This window comes from Drosophila ficusphila, unplaced genomic scaffold (assembly GCF_018152265.1).
Source record: "Drosophila ficusphila isolate 14025-0441.05 unplaced genomic scaffold, ASM1815226v1 contig_414, whole genome shotgun sequence".
Classification (NCBI taxonomy): domain Eukaryota; kingdom Metazoa; phylum Arthropoda; class Insecta; order Diptera; family Drosophilidae; genus Drosophila; species Drosophila ficusphila.
The window spans coordinates 315,903-332,968 of NW_025064328.1; the positions used below are offsets into that span (position 1 = coordinate 315,903).

The window sequence follows — 17,066 nt, forward strand, 5'->3', positions numbered from 1 at the left end:
ATTTTAAAAAAACCTTAATGTTCTGCTAAGTTGATATCAAGTTAGCAGTACAACACACTAAAACTAAACTTTTTCAACTTTTTCTTTTACAAGAATTTGCCGTTAATTATCCGTAAATTATTCGTGAAAGAATCAAATTTGCCGCTCAACTTTTGGATTTTTTATTTTAAAAAAAACTTTAATGTTCTGCTAAGTTGATATCAAGTTAGCAGTACAACACACTAAAACTAAACTTTTTCAACTTTTTCTTTTACAAGAATTTGCCGTTAATTATCCGTAAATTATTCGTGAAAGAATCAAATTTGCCGCTCAATTTGTATATTTATTAAAACTAAAAAAGTGTTTCGTTTTGTTAATTTAATTAGCAGGCCACCCCGAATAAAAAAAGACGTTTCCACTATTCTTTCGGCTTTGAAGTTACCGAATTTTATTTATCCGTAAATTATTCGTAAGAAAATGTTATGATTTTTTTTCTTGAAATAAATAATTTTTTTATTTTATGTTTTCGAATAAATATTAGTTGATTTTTTTTCATACACTGCCCAAAATCACCCAAGAAAAATAAGAAATCATAATTGAGATTTTTGTTATATGTATATTGAAAACTTGAAGGTTTTATTTTTAAATGTGTCGATCGACCGCTCATCAATATAAGACTCGTCTGTCACAGATTCTTGCAAGGATTTATTAAAATTTCTTTTAGTTGACTCTTTTCCAGTCAAAACGTATTTCAGTACCTATTGTTTACTACATAAAAAATAGCGTTGCCACGTTTCGGTGAAAAACGCGGTTTCTCCGAAAAAAAAATAGCGTTGCTACAACGATCAACTTGCTCAAATCGTCACCGAATCGTGGCAATTTTTTATGTACTTACATAGTAAACAATAGGTTGACCTTAAATACATTTTGACTGGAAAAAAGTCAACTAAAAGAAATTTTAATAAATCCTTGCAAGAATCTGTGACAGACGAGTCTTATATTGATGAGCGGTCGATCGACACATTTAAAAATAAAACCTTCAAGTTTTCAATATACATACATATAACAAAAATCTCAATTATGATTTCTTATTTTTCTTGGGTGATTTTGGGCAGTGTATGAAAAAAAATCAACTAATATTTATTCGAAAACATAAAATAAAAAAATTATTTATTTCAAGAAAAAAATCATAACATTTTCTTACGAATAATTTACGGATAAATAAAATTCGGTAACTTCAAAGCCGAAAGAATAGTGGAAACGTCTTTTTTTATTCGGGGTGGCCTGCTAATTAAATTAACAAAACGAAACACTTTTTTAGTTTTAATAAATATACAAATTGAGCGGCAAATTTGATTCTTTCACGAATAATTTACGGATAATTAACGGCAAATTCTTGTAAAAGAAAAAGTTGAAAAAGTTTAGTTTTAGTGTGTTGTACTGCTAACTTGATATCAACTTAGCAGAACATTAAAGTTTTTTTAAAATAAAAAATCCAAAAGTTGAGCGGCAAATTTGATTCTTTCACGAATAATTTACGGATAATTAACGGCAAATTCTTGTAAAAGAAAAAGTTGAAAAAGTTTAGTTTTAGTGTGTTGTACTGCTAACTTGATATCAACTTAGCAGAACATTAAGGTTTTTTTAAAATAAAAAATCTAAAAGTTGAGCGGCAAATTTGATTCTTTCACGAATAATTTACGGATAATTAACGGCAAATTCTTGTAAAAGAAAAAGTTGAAAAAGTTGAATATTAGTGAGTTGTACTGCTAAGTTGATATCAACTTCTAGGTTTTTTTAAAATAAAAAATCTAAAAGTTGAGCGGCAAATTTGATTCTTTCACGAATAATTTACGGATAATTAACGGCAAATTCTTGTAAAAGAAAAAGTTGAAAAAGTTTAGTTTTAGTGAGTTGTACTGCTAAGTTGATATCAACTTAGCAGAACACCCAATATTTTTTAAAAAAATTAAGCGGCAAATTTTTTTCTTTCACGAATAATTTACGGATAATTAACGGCAAATTATGAGAAAGAAAAAAATTTAAATATCAAAAGTTGTTCTGCTAAGTTGATGCACATGAAACCTAAAGAACATTTCTCGTTCTGTTTCTGTAATTCTGCCCGCTCTCATCCCCGGGAAAAAAACTTTATTTCAAGCGCAATTATTTCGCTTAATTGTGTTTCTGTGTCTACTACTCTTATTCTTGCTCCCTTTCTCTCTCTCCATCTTCCATTTCGAGTTTGTCAACAGTTTCGTCACGCTTCTCGGTCGGCTCCTTTTCGCTCTTCTTCTTTGCGGCCTGTCATAATAATTTTAATAATTTCGTCATGTCTCCCTCAATTAAAGTCAGTTTAGTGTTGTGCGGTTAACGCTCATCCCAGAATTTCTCCGCCTAACTTCGCTTTTCTCTATCCCCGCCCATTGGGATTTAGTCACTCATTAATTATGCTCGGTGCCTGCAGAGTTCTCGCAGTTTATGCAAATTACTTTAAGGTTAATCATTATTTTTTTTTGTTTATTTTGATTATTTTGTCAACTGGTCGGTCGACCCTTCAGCATCCTGGTCGTTATCATTATTATGACCTTACTGCCTCTGATGGGAATTATGAGTGGATGCGGTTTATCTTGAGCGTTTGACGAGTGATGTACTCGGAATTTCCTAATTAGATTCACAGCTGCTAGGCAACCCGAGTGTTTGTCGAATCTACGGATTAAGATATCTGAGTGCTCTGTTGATTGCACCACCCAAAAACCTCCTGCCTGTTTTTTGTTTTTAGCAGTGGTTCATGCACTTTCCCGGAACCGCAACTACTGCTTTTCCTCGCCGTAAATTGGAATTACACATTTTAATGGGAATTAGTTTGGGCCACAAACTTTTCCGACTCCCCCAGCAACTTTCAGACGCTAATGGAATTATGCAAAGCAACAAAAACAGCAAACAGCAGGTCAACTTTCGACCGGTGATTACCAGGGTGCTGGAGTACTTCATGACCCACCAGCCATTTGTTAAGTAGCTCATTTTACTTGCATAATTCTACAAGTTTTTAATCATCTCTCGCTGCCCGCGGCGAACATACAACAGGGAGGCTGAAAGCGGGAAAGTCAACTTTTTCAAGTGGCAAAAATTGAATGCAAATTCTGCTGCCAAAGATTTCATCTCAAGTTGTTCACAGCAACAGCAGCAACAATTGTCACTTGCCTGGGGATTATTATTTTTAGCCACTACACAAAAAACAATCCGTTTGGTTTTTGTTTTCTGGACTTTATAATGTAATTTAGTAAGATTACATTTTCAACAAGACCATTTATCTTGGTATTATTTTATCAATCAAAAGATAATACATTTCTACCTTTATATTTACTATGTAAACGCTTTCTGATGATTGTGTTTGAAGCTTAAGGCCAAAACTTGTATAATCTTTGTTGCAGTTGAGATGTAAAGATTTTATTTGTTGGAACTGGTAGGCCATTTCGATTTTTTCTTTCTGAATGCTATAGTGCAATGAACTTTGTGAAAGGCCAGGGGCAAAAGGGGGAAAGGGGCGTGGCGGCATTCATCGCGACATCGATAGCTCTCTTTTTCATCTTTCAGCTTGACTTTAAGTCTCAGTTTCAGTTGTGTTTTTTAAACTGCCACTGCAACTTTGCAACTCTTTGGCGCTCGAAATACAAAAAAAAAAATATGTGTGTAGGCTGCTGCTGCCACGCCCACTTGGCTCAAGTTTATGACGGCATGCCTGAAATATTTGCCAGTTTTATTTCTGCCTCAATTTATTCTTACTTAGCTTCTTATATAAGTTGGATGTTAGGATGCCGCTGATGATGATTTTAATATGGCAAACTCTGACGTTGCAAAGTTGAGCGGGGTCAGAGCGAAAAGGAGAAGTTATAATGAAGGACAAAGTTTTTGGCATCCTCACACATACGCACACTCACACACATCGAGCGCATATGCACACATGCACAGCCATGGAAAATACATAGAAACCTTGAGCAGTATAAGTGCTGGAGAGCAGAAAGAAGCCCGGCTAAATCCTTTACGAAATTGGCCAAATAACGAGCTAGAAATGCTGTAAACACTTCCCCTAACTCTGACCCCTTCCCTTCCCCCAGTTCTCACACCTCCCTGGCATATTTCCAATTGATGGGACTGCGCCCGAGACTTTTCCATCGGATAAGACCAAGAGTGAGTGAAGAAGCTGCTCAATATTCAAGGAAAATGTCAAACGGAAATGAGCAAGGAAATGAAGAGAAAAACTAAAGAAACCGCAGGGTGGCAAACGAATCACCCCAGTGTCCTATTCTCCTGACTGGAGGGACATTCGGAGCAAGATGAATGGTGACATTTAGACGTTGCACAGGATCCAGGGTCAAACACAAAATCAAAGGGCTTACACTAAAAAAAATATCTCTAATAATAAAATCAAAATTATACAGCCCAACTCATGTTAAATCAATATTTTTGATTATATTTACAATAACACAATATACCACAAAAAATCAGTCATGTGCTATTTTTTTCCGTGTAGCCAAGAAAGAAAGCACAGTTAGAGAAGGAACAGTGGGGAAATTAGCCAGCAGCAGCTGCCACTTCCTAGGCCCAGTGCCAAAGACAAGTCGTGGTGTTTCTCCCTTTCCTGGACAAGTGACAAGTTCCAAAACAACAAAGCCCAGCAAAGAGCATTCGAAAGAGCCACGCCCACAAGAGACAAGTGTCTGCCTACGACTGACCCTCCTCTATTTCGCCCAACCCTCTTTTTGACCCACCGTTGGAAAACCCAACTTTAAACACGGCAAGGAAAAAAATAAAAATAACAAAAAAGAAATATTCCGATTTAGAGAAGGATTCTCTTTTATTTTGCGCTTTTTTATTTGACTTTTGGGACGTCTGCTGATGTTGGTGAAAAGGGGGCGATGCGGGGGATCTCTGCAATATTTCTGATATGTTTTAAAGCGAAAGGATAATGGTCGAAGGGGGTGCGGGGACGTGGCTTCCCCAACAGACAGTCCCAATATTTGCACAACTGGGATTTTCGGGTTTTGCGGGGAACGAAAAAAAGGGACGAATTTAGGGTTCCCCGGAGTTGGGTTTTTATTTAAATTTCGTGCATTTGAGTTGATTTGGCGAGTGGATTAGTTTAGGCATGAAAGGATCCCAGATAAACGAGCGCAGTGAAGAAGAGGGGTTTCCGTCTGGTCTGCTGGCTCTGCTGGGATTTTCCTTTGTGGAAACAGTAGAGCGGGCGTGGAGCGTAGAGGACACGTGTCCCTGGTGGCACTCTTCCTGCTAATTGCACCGAATTGTTGCTGTTCCTGTTCCTATTTCTATTCCAGATCCTGTTTCCTAATTCACCCGGATACCATTAACCGTGTTAGGCTCTAACTCAATTATTCTACCCTCCACAACCACCTCCGCACATAAACAATCCAATTGAAAGTGGCAATCATTAAAACAAATGAGATATTTGGGTTTCAGTCCCACTTCCACTGTGTATAATTTTGTTTAAGGTTTGAGCTGATATTTTATTTATTATATATTTATTTAGCTCTTCAAATTTGTAATCATAAAACTGGAAATTCGTCAAAATTATTACTTATGTTATATAGGTAAACTTCAAGTGACAAATAAATAACAAGATCAACTTTTTAGGAAATGTTTTTTTTCATCAGATTTTGCATTTCTGTGTGTTTGAAATTTCGTTTCAAAACTGAGAAAAAATATTTTTAATATTTTAAGTAAATATTTCTTGTAATAACGAAGGTTTTATGATTGGCCTATCAAATTGTTATGAAACACAAGTGGTTTGAATTTGTTTTAGGAAAGTAGTCATGGTAATGTTTTTATAATACCTCCGATTTATAGCTTCACTAGCTCTCAGTGTGGTAATCAATATCTGCTTATGTCCGCAAGTCAATGAACAGGCTAATGAGCGAACATGAAATACGTTCTGTGTTCGTAGTTAACTCGATTTCACGACTCCCTAACATATCGCAATTGTTGTAAACGTTGTTGTTGCATTATTTGTTTTTGCTGAAGGGAAGTGGATGGGAGGGCTATAACAACAGGAGCAGGAGAAACAAAGATAGGACGATGCGGAGTGAGATAGAATGCAGCCACAAACCAACAAAGCACTGCAACAGTCGACGGGCGGAACTGCCCTCTAAATACCCCCAGCGTTACTCATTTTCCATCCACAACATTTCCCGGTAACACCCCCTCCTCCCTTTCCAGCCCGTTGAAGACGTGCAAATTATTGCCACGGCGGAATTGGGTCAACATGGCGACCCTTGGCACCTCCCCTCCCTTCGACTGCCGCCTGACTTTCCTGGTCCTCAGCCCCCCACTAACAACCCAATCGTCACTTGTTTTGTTTTGGCGCTTTGTTGTTGCTAAATTAAGGGTTGCCGTTGCCACCTAACTCAGCCCACATTACCACAGAGAAAGAAAATCTCTGGAATTACTAATTCTAGAAATAAAAATATAAGATCTCTTGAAAATGCTTACTACAAAATTGCAAAGATCCCACTCAACAGTTTACTTACATAAATAACTAAGTTATATTTAACAGAAATATCAAAGCCATTTCCAATAAATTTAAGACGTACTGACCAATATGAACTGGAGATATCTAATTACGACTGTTAATATAAGATAAGTTTTATTAGCTGGAGAAAATAAATAACTATATATGCAATTTCAAACTTATCTAAACTTCAAAACCTAATCTGTAGTTTCCGGATGAAATTTCCTGGCAGTGGAGCTCTGTTTTCCTGGCCAAGGAAAAGTTCTGCGTTTTGTGCGTTTCGCCATTCAGCATTTAAATGCGGGGAACGCGTTGAAACTGTCTCCCCGCTGGTTTGTTTGTTTTCCGCCCATTGGCGGTGGGCGTGTCAAGATCCATTTGCATATTACCCCCACCAGAGCCACCAAAATCCAGAGGATCTTTCGGTTTTCGTCTCAGCTGTAGCCAAAGCGAATCGCGGGGTGGAAACCCTTTGACATTTTCTATTTGTCTTGGCTGCTGGTTTTTCTTTGTTTTTTTCCCCGTCGCCTAGTTCAAGGCAAACATATTTCGGCTAGTCTTGATTTGGGATTCCTTTTCACCCCTTTTTCGCTTTATGCCTATGCTATTTGTTTGTTGTCTAGGCTGACAAAGTTGTTGGGCTTTTAGCCGAAATGATTTGGCTGAGATTCGGTTTTTGTTTTGCACAGATTTTAGCCAGGGAAACAATAGAACATGACAACATTATGCTGGAAGGGAAGGCAAGGCGACGAGCAGAGCTTTATGTTTGCCAAGAACTGCAATTGCAATTTGTGTGAAAACCGAAACCAAACAAGCGGCAAATCAGCAAACATAAACACACACTGGCAGACAGACAAAACGCATTGAGCCACGCCCACACACATGCGTCGCCTACGTGACCTCCTTAAGCGTCGCCACCGCCTTCTTGGCCTACGCCCTTCCCCGCCCCGCCCTCATTTTACCCGCCACTTCAGTTGCGCTGCTTCAAATTCACTTCACTTCGTTCTTTTCTCTAGTAATTTTCTCTAACCTCCCACCCCAAAATAATATGTATAAAAAAAATACCACCACCCACTTTTGTTGAGAGCTTTGCGCCAATTTTTTCATGTTTTCATGCGTGTTGCGTGCACAACAATAACAAAAGGCAAAAACAAAATAAAACCAGCAACAACAATGACGAGGATGATTGTTGAAGTGTGGCAACAACAACTACAATGGGCAACATTGTATGGCGAAGTCAAGTGCCTGGCAAAGGCAATCACACAGATACAAAACGCACACACTGGCAAGCGTACGCATAAAATATGTATGCGTCTATGCACTAGTATTTGTGCCAGTTTTCATTGCATAACTCTAGGTAACCTGGCACTTTTCCTTTTGTGCGCCTGAAAAGCGCAGAGTTCACTTATTCCATATTTCTTTTATTTTCTTTTCTCCACTTGCGTTTCGCTCTCGAATTTCCGGTAATGAAAACCCCGTGCAACAGCCCCTTTCTTTCACTCTCCATACAGCACAAGTGTTCCCACCCATCTTGTCAGGTGCTATTTATTTTTCTTCTAGTTTTCCTGCAGAGTAACAAAAATCAAAACCTTATATAAACTATTTATATGAATGTTTTTATTTGAGAAGGCAGGTTTACAAAACCTTGATCTTATTTGATAATAAAATTTCTAACCCGACGCGATAATAACGACAATCTTACAAATATTTACAAAAATGCGAACAAATTTGCTTACAAAAACACCATTATTTGATGATGAATAATTTTAGTTTATTACATTAAATATTAATTATACTCGTTATACTTAAAATGAGTCAGAATAATACGGACCTAAGATAAATACATTGAATGTAATGCCTTTAATTCAAATTTGAATCTTATATTCCAGAAAATTAAGCTTATTTAAAATATTTATTATTTTCCTCTGAGTGTGCATTTATTTTTGCTGCAGTTGCACTCAATTTTGGATCATTGTGGCACTAATAAGAAGCAATGAGTGAGTGGGGAAGATATGAGGGTGGCGGGGAAAAGCAAATTGGAGCAGTGGAAATCCAATTCCATTTATAATAGCCTGTCAACAGGGCGTATTGTTGTCCATTTCGTTGTTATAATTTCTATTGTAAATTGATATCGCGAAACAAGTTGCAAAAGGGGCAATGAAAGTATGAAATGATTGTTCGATTGGCCTGCGCTTCAAGTGCTCGATATGTGTAATTATGGTTTATCCAAAACTCAGTGTAAACCAAGTGGGAAACCGAACTGGAAATAATCCCAAAAGCAATTGTTTTTCATTTGGCGTACTTTTCGTTTTTGTAAACAGAAGCGAAATGCCATAGCATTCCCTCTAGTTGTGTGGCATCGAAAAATTCCCTGACAACCGAGAAACTCGATGTGAAAACAAATAAAGTCGAAGTTAAAATCGGGGGACCTACAGAACGAAAAAATGGAGATGGAAGGGTGGATTGAAACCGAAACCGAAACCATGCGCTTTGGACTTATAGCATGACACATCTCACATGGATGGAACAGAGAAAAAAGCAGAACACAGAACCAGACTCTAAAAAAAACGACCCAATCAGATGGCAAAACGAGTGGAGGGCCCAAACCAGATGTGGGCAAACATAAATAAATAACACATTCGAAACTAATCCCAATAATCAATGCAAGCGCGTGGCTGCTTATCGAATAAATTTCGGTGAAGAGAATGAATCAAATATAATATCAGACAACTGCCAGTTCGATGAGCAAAAATCACTCATCTAATGGCCTTAAGTTATACCCAAATGGTTCACAAAAAAAGTTTAAGTCGTTAATTAAAATAATTAAGAACAAAATAATAATAACGTTAAAATGTGTTATAATGAAATCATCTAATAGCACTCTTATTTCAATAAAATATTGCGCCTTAACTTAATTTCACATTCCAAAAATGCACAAAGTAATTGAATTTTCAGCTTTATTGGTTTTTTAGATATGAGAAATTTATTTCATTTTAATTTCATCGAAATTAATCAAATGGAAATCAGACAAAGAGCTGATAATTTATAGATTACGATGGTAAAGCATAAAAAGCAATAAATCGAATTGAGGAAACCCTCTGAATCGTTAGGCATTCCATATGAAAGCGGGGAATTTAACCCTTGGTCTGCAGATAAGAAATACCAAAATAGGGGGACATTATCCCCCTTTAATCCCGCCCCTGACAACAACAATTGCATGATGCCACGCCTTCCGCCCAAGGGCAACTTCTCCGGCGTTTCGGGGCATTTGTCATATTTCCATTCGACGAGCAGCAAAAGTAAACATGGAAGTGGGAGAGTAAAAAAGAACGACCCAACGGAGCGGAGATGGAAAACTAAAATTGCGCATATTTTTGTGTTTGGGGAAAGGGGTGGGTGGATCTTGGAGCATGCGGTGGCAAACAGATGTACAAATGAGGGTCTGAAAATGGGTGAAGGAAGGTCGAGGGGTGCACATGCAGTGTGGCACTGGCAAAAATCGGTTTACATATTATTATGCAGATTAAATATCAAGAAAAAAACATTTTTTTATAAATGTCATAACTAACATTTATTTTCCAGAATTTCTTTAATTTTTTGTTAAGTTTTGAAAGATACCGCCTTTAATATGTCGTATGAGTAATAGCTTGACTACTCTTTTCGTTTTTTAGTGTAGCAAGAATGCAAAAATTTCAGAAGGGGAGCTAAAATAAAAAAGGGATTCTGGGTAAGAGTTCTAAATCACAGGCGTACGCTCCTTTTCGCTTGGTGCTTTTTTAAAGAGTTTTCATGTTTTTTTGTGGCACAAACTTGGAAGAACAGATTTTCGGTGTTTTGTACAAATCTCAACTCACCTTATAGACATCGCCGTAGGTTCCTGAGCCAATCTTTTGGATGAGCTCGTACTCGTCTTGTGGATTTCGGCGAGAGATGTCCGAGCTGAGCAGATTGGCATTGTGGTGGCTGTGGGCGGCGGCCATCTTGCCAGCTTCCGTATCCGTTTGTCGTTACCGTTTCCGCTTCCGGTTAGCCGATCGAGTCCTGTTCTGGATCCCGCCTTCAGCCGATTCTTGTTACGCTTATACCTTGTTTCGCACTCTTTTACCGCTGATACTGGTTTGCGATAATTTTTAGCACTCTTAGCAGGCGTAATGAACTGATTTTTGGGGATCGAGATGCATTTTGGTCGCTTATAATCACACACAATTACGTAAGGTTAACTGGACTTTGAAAACTTGTATTTTAAATATATTCTTCGTATAATTTTCCTGTGAATCAGATTCCAATACCCGACTTCTTAATCTAAAAACACACACACCAAATTAGAGAATCGCAAATTATGACGCAGAAAAAACCTAGGAAAACAAAAACAGCAACTAAAGCGCAGCAACAACAAATTTGATAAAAACGTTGGACGGGGAGGAGGTGGAGAAAGCGCGGGGGTGGGAGTGAGGTGAGAGAACGTCTCGTTTTTTATCCCCTCTCTCGCTCGCTCTCTTTCTCTCTTTTTTAGCTGCTGTTTTTCTTTGTTTCTCGGCTGCACTTTAATTATTATTTATTAGAAATAATGGCGAGCTTGTTTGCTTTGCGAATTGACTTAATAAATAAATAGTGACTGCCGAAAAAAAAAACAACACACGCGACAACAACAAAAACGCGAGGCGTGTCGCTTTGTCGCCCGACCGTGTTGTTGTTGCTGATTTCAAGTTTTATAATTTCAATCCGACCTCCGATTTTGCGAGGAGTAAAATATTACACACCGTTCACATATTACACGGACACGTGATTGCGGGCCAATTCCGACCAGTAGATAATTAACAATTGTCCTAAGAACGAAAAATTTCACATGCACTTCGTCAACGCGCAGCCCACAAATGTTGTTGTTCCTCTCACCCCTCGCTAGCGATGTCACTCGCGCCGTCTGGCTATCGATAGCACAGCAAGGTTATTCCCGGTGGCAACTCTGACTTGTCGATATCTACTTTTTTAAATATCGAATTTAGCTGCGAACAGCGCTGCCACCCAGCAGGACTTTAAACTGGCGCCAGGATATTCCGAATTTTAAAGATTTTTTGCAAGATTTGATTTTATGTATTACAGATTTATGAACGTTAAATATTGAAGATAGTAGGATTTATAATTATAAATTTTTAGGGCCAGCTTAAGCTTCTGATGACACACTATTTCTACGCCCCCAAAAAAAAAATTGTTGGTGCTACTAAATTTATATTTATACCAGATATATGAACGTAATATTATAATCAAAGTTTAAAAAGTCAGAGAATTCTTAATAACAAACATTTATCTGATCGAAAGAAAACAGAGGACAAGTAAGAGTATTTCTGTAATGATAACTACAAATAAAAAATTAAATAAAAAAAAGAAAACAATAAGGAATAAAAACCAGATTTTAAATAAATACCAAAGTAAATACCTCACTTCGGAGTCAAAGCCTAGAAATGGTCAGTGTAATGGTACTAAAAATAATATTTCATGAATGCTGATAACCGATTATGTCGTATACGAGACTCCACAACCAATTGCAATTAGACTTTTCTATACCCTTTCAGATTGTATTGTAATTTAATCAGAATTTTTTGTATTTTTTATTAGCATCATCAGGCTTGTCCATATAATCGAGAAATATGCTTGCATTTAAATAGAACGACTAGCCATATAGAAAAAAAGTTATTTCACAATAATAATACAAAAAATATAATTAATACAGTTACAGATTTCAGTAATACTTGCAAGGGTATATAACCTTCTGTATTCCATAGATAGCTTGTACAGATTTTGTGTTCTACAACATTATGTATTATGGAACAGTCATGAGATGGAGGGCGAACTCACTGGTTTGTTGCTGGTATTTCTGGTGCAGCTAATCAGCATCTGCGGGGCCAATAAAGTGTGCGACGCGGATATTTGGTCTTCCAATGAAACGCTCTACGCCGGTGGAGCCTACGATGTGTTCTGCAGGTGCAACCACTCAGATGTGCGATCCGAGGATTTGCACTTGAGGTCAGACGGTATTGACCTTGACATGGAGGTTGTCGATAACTTTACCGCCAAGCACACGGTCAATACGGCCAAAGAAAAATATATTAATATGTACTATTGCTACTGGAAGGATACATTGGTGAAGGAAATACTGTTTTTGGTCCTGCCCTTGCTAAAAGTGTCTAATTTAAAATGCCGCCATCAGGATGATTCGTCGATTGTAGCGTGTGGCTTCAGTAGGATTGGAGATCCCAGGTTTTGGAGATCGTACAAATATTCCTTGAGTTTAGATAGCAGACAGCCAGTCGGGTGTCGGGAAACGCCGGAAAAAAAAACATGGATGCAGTGCATGGATATTGAACTCCTCTACGAAGACTTTTATGTGAAACGACACAACTTGAGCCTTCAATTAGAGGCCCACGGTATAACGCAGTCGCAGCGATTTCAAATCAACCTTGATCGGATAACGGTACCGACTTGGCCAACGGAATCCCCGATTCTTGAAACGACAGAGGAAAATATATGCCTAGAGTGGAATAGGAATTTTTGGAAATACAAAGCTCGTAATATTGAATGGCGGATCCAGCTTCTACTCCGAAACCAGAAGATCGATCCACAGTGGCCTAAGATTGACACATTTCCAGATGACTTACGTTTTTGCTTTGACACACCTTCCTTTGGTAACCAAATCTACGACGTGAAGCTGTGGTGTCGCTTTATCAACCCTTTTGGGCCTTATACGGATGATTACTATCCGTTTACGTTTACAACTCCGGCAACTCTTCCCCAGCTTCCGCCGGAGATAGTTCCCAACGGATTCTTCCATGATACGAAACAAAAAAAGCTCTACGTATTTTGGATTCAACTGACAGAACTGCAGTTCAACGGACCGAACTTTACATATATCGCCCAGACGCAAACGGGGTAGGTTAACATAAAGTTTACATGCGATCAATTCCAAATTAACCATATATTTTCAGTAAAACGGCGTCCCTGTTAAGCAACAACACAGCGGTTTTCGATGATTGGGATGCCACACATTCTTCGCTCGTATACGTTTGGAGTCAGAATTCTGAGGGACCCTCAGCAAATAAGAGCAATCTCGAGGTGCCCGTTTTGACCCATGAAAGGAGTCGTCAGCCGCAGGAGCTAGATTACCATGCGGATAACCTAACTATCACATGGCGATCTCCAGAGTACCAGAGTGATCTTGTAGGTTATGTAGTCACCTGGTGCTCCGCTTCGCCAAACACTTCGCAGATCTGCGACGACCTCAAACCCATCAATTATCGGGTGCTAGAAGAATCCCAACATCATTTCAACTTCAATAGCTCTATGGTGTTCTCTAATGTTGCAGTAGCAGCAAGATACAAAGACAACTCCGGAGGTGGCATGCAATGGAATGATCCCAGATTTGTATGGGCCACAAAAGAAACCTCCTTCAGATGGAGGTGGAGTTACTATCTTGGAAGTGCGCTTCTCCTATTAACGCTCTTCCTGTTACTCATTTCTATTGATAAATTACGAAGAATGTCAGACATTGCGGTGTCCGTCCCTGATGGCCTGTTTATAGTCAATTGGAAATCAAATAACGTAGCCCAACTGTCCAATCCTCCAGCTGAAACCGCAGTGCCGGGTAGCGTTGCCCCAAAAACTATTGTGGATGTAAATGAATTGACCGGCGGAACTTTTTTAGAGCCGATTCGGAAAAAAGAGCCTTGCTCTTATGTAGACTCTTACACGATGCATCAGTTTAAGACTTCGGCATACACATCATATTCAAAACATACATAAAGACACTTAGAAAACATGAAAGGAAGCTAGCTTATATCCCCTTGTCCGATTTTTATGAAATTTTTTCTCGGTTCAAGGGTAGTTCATAAAGTCAATGTTGAAAAAATCATGGTCGTGAAATAAAAAACAACAACGTTATGATTATTTTGCCATTATTTCTATATATATTTTTTGATCTTTCCTATGGCAGCTATATGATAGGGTTATCCAATTTTGATAATATTTAATCTCAAAATTCTGGAAGAAATCAAGTCAATTCGATGAAAAACAACGGCGTAATAATTTTTTATCCTTTATTTGTTTGACCCCTTGTATGGGCGCTATCCGATATAGTCGGCCGATCCGGCTGGTTCCGACTTATATACTGCGTGCAATAACGACACACATTTTGGTAAAGTTTCAGCAAGAATATATAAACTTTATGGGGTCTGAGGTGTCTTCTTCACTGCGTTGCAAACTTCTGACTGAAATTTGCTCTGCAAGGGTATAAAAACATAGGAATACTCTTAATTAATCATACAGTTTTGGAAGCCGGCTAGTAGCAAAATGTTCTCTCAAATAAAATATTTTAATGTTAACCATTCGTTTAACTTATTAAAATACAGTCGAATCCCGATAATTTGTACCCCGCTAAATCGAAAATCGCGATAATTCGTAAAAAATTCTGTTCCCTTGAAAAAATCTCGATAAATCGAATTCCCGTCTAATTCGTAAAAAAAAGTGATCCCCTTGCCATTTCGAATTTTCGGGACTCGACTGTACTTTCCTTCGATACGTTCTTTTAGATTTTGTACAATTATTACTCTTGTTTGTAAAAAATTTAAAGTATCAAAGGGCTCGAACACGTTGATAGTTAGAAATGGTTTAAAAAAGAGTTTATTGCACAAGTGTTTTGTGTTCGCGTGAGTGCATAAATAAATAACGTAATATTTTGAGGATTTCCTTAACAGTTGAAGATAGTATGCACAGCTCCTTCGTATATTCTAGCTAGGATATTAATTCGATTAAGCTTTCTCGGTTTCTCGATTTCTCGGCTGCATGGATCCGATGGGATTCGCGGGGAGTTCCCCTTTCACAGCTGGTATTGTGAAAAGTCAGCGAAATATAGTAAGTCATTCGTGTTGACAATAAAAGTTATAGACGATATAACAATAAAAAATCAAGCGTGAAACAGTATTATGAAAAATTTTAACGAATAAACTGATCCTTCAATAGGAATTAGTATCGATCGGAATGCGATTGCCAATGGATATCTGGAAATCGCTTGAAACTCTTCACTCTGCAGCTGAACGTCGGGATATTCCTAATTTTAAAGTATTCTGAAGATAGGTAGGTAGGTATTATATGTATGATCAAATTCAGCATGTGGTGCCACACTATTGCTACGCCCCCAAAATAATAATTTTTGGTGCCATCATATTTTTTATACCAGAAATGTGAACATAATATTAGAATTTAAGTTTTATTAGTCTGAAAATTATAAGGAACTGTTCCTATCATCGAAAGGTAACAGAGGACAAGTAAAAATAGTTCTGTAATGATAACTACAAGTAAAAAAAATAATAATAATAAGAAATACTAACCAAATATTAAATAAATAAAGGAAAACGTACTTAAAGTTCGAAGTCAGAGGGTAAGAACAGTCAAAGTATGGTAATGATACTCAAAATAATATTTAATGAATGCTGATAACCGATTATGTCATATTCGGGACCTCACAACCAAATGCGATATGACAATTTCAATCAGAAACTTGAATATTCTTTCTACGAATCGTCAGGCTTGTCCATATAGCTTCAAAAAAAAAAAATGACAACTGACTAAAAAACTACTTTGTTGTTAAACATTTTTGCATATAATTTTAGATCTAGTACTTTTTTTTGGTTGATATTAACTTGCATTAAAATAGAACGACCAACCATATGCTGTAAAAAACAAATTCAAAAAAAGTTGTTTTGCAAGATGTATAATAAGAAATAAAATAAATACGATTTACGATTTTCAGTTTTAATTTCAAGGGTGTACAACCTTCTGTATTCCTTAGCTAACTTGTACAGATTTTTTATTCTATAACATTATGTATTATGGAATAGTCTTGAAATGGAGGGCGAACTCACTGGTTTGTTGCTGGTATTTCTGGTGCAGCTAATCAGCATCTGCGGTGCCAATAAAGTGTGCGACGCGGATATTTGGTCTTCTAATGAAACGCTCTACGCCGGCGGTGCCCACGATGTATTCTGCAGGTGCAACCACTCGGATGTGCGACCCGAGGATCTGCACCTGAGGTCAGACGATCTTGACCTTGACATGGAGATTGTCGATAATTTTACCGCCAAGCACAGGGTAAATAAGGCCAAAGAAAAAGATGTTATTATATATTGCTTTTGGAAGGATGTAATGGTTAAGCATAAGTGGTTTCGGGTCCTGCCCCTGCTAAAAGTATCAGATTTAAAGTGCCATTATCAGGATGATTCAATGACTGTAGCATGTGGGTTCAGTAGGATCGGAGATCCCATGTTCTGGTGGTCGCACACATATTCCTTGAGTTTAGATAGCAGACAGCCAGTCGAGTGTCGGGAAATACCGGAAATAAAAACATGGATGCAGTGCCTGGATATCGATATCAAGTACAAAGATTTTAATGTGAAACCACTCAACTTGAGCCTTCAATTAAAGGCTTACGGTAAAATGCAGTCGCAGCAATTTCAAATCAACCTTGACCGGATAACGGTACCGACTTGGCCAACGGAATCCCCGATTCTTGAAA

At 37.8% G+C, this 17,066-nt stretch overlaps 2 protein-coding genes across 7 annotated transcripts in view; one reads left to right on the top strand and one right to left on the bottom strand.

The window, feature by feature from the left end:
- The window catches only part of LOC108095158 (mitogen-activated protein kinase kinase kinase kinase 5), a 54,259-nt gene extending 42,849 nt beyond the window's left edge, over nt 1-11,410 (bottom strand). For 3 of the 6 annotated variants that reach the window (XM_017196104.2, XM_017196102.2, XM_017196100.2), the window contains exons 1-2: nt 11,266-11,410; nt 10,360-10,807 (exon numbers count right to left, since the gene is read on the bottom strand). In XM_017196104.2, the coding sequence (XP_017051593.1) occupies nt 10,360-10,485 (126 nt within the window). In that variant the 5' untranslated portion in view covers nt 10,486-10,807; nt 11,266-11,410. The remainder of the gene's footprint in view (nt 1-10,359; nt 10,808-11,265) is intronic. The other 3 variants (XM_017196101.2, XM_017196105.2, XM_017196106.2) reach the window with 3 other exon arrangements.
- Nucleotides 11,411-12,341: 931 nt separating this feature from the next.
- Nucleotides 12,342-14,411, top strand: LOC108095129 (cytokine receptor-like). Its single transcript, XM_017196069.2, has 2 exons — nt 12,342-13,429; nt 13,486-14,411. The coding sequence occupies exons 1-2, from the start codon at nt 12,342-12,344 to the stop codon at nt 14,297-14,299; spliced, it is 1,902 nt and encodes a 633-aa protein (XP_017051558.2). The 3' UTR covers nt 14,300-14,411.
- Nucleotides 14,412-17,066: the final 2,655 nt, after the last annotated feature.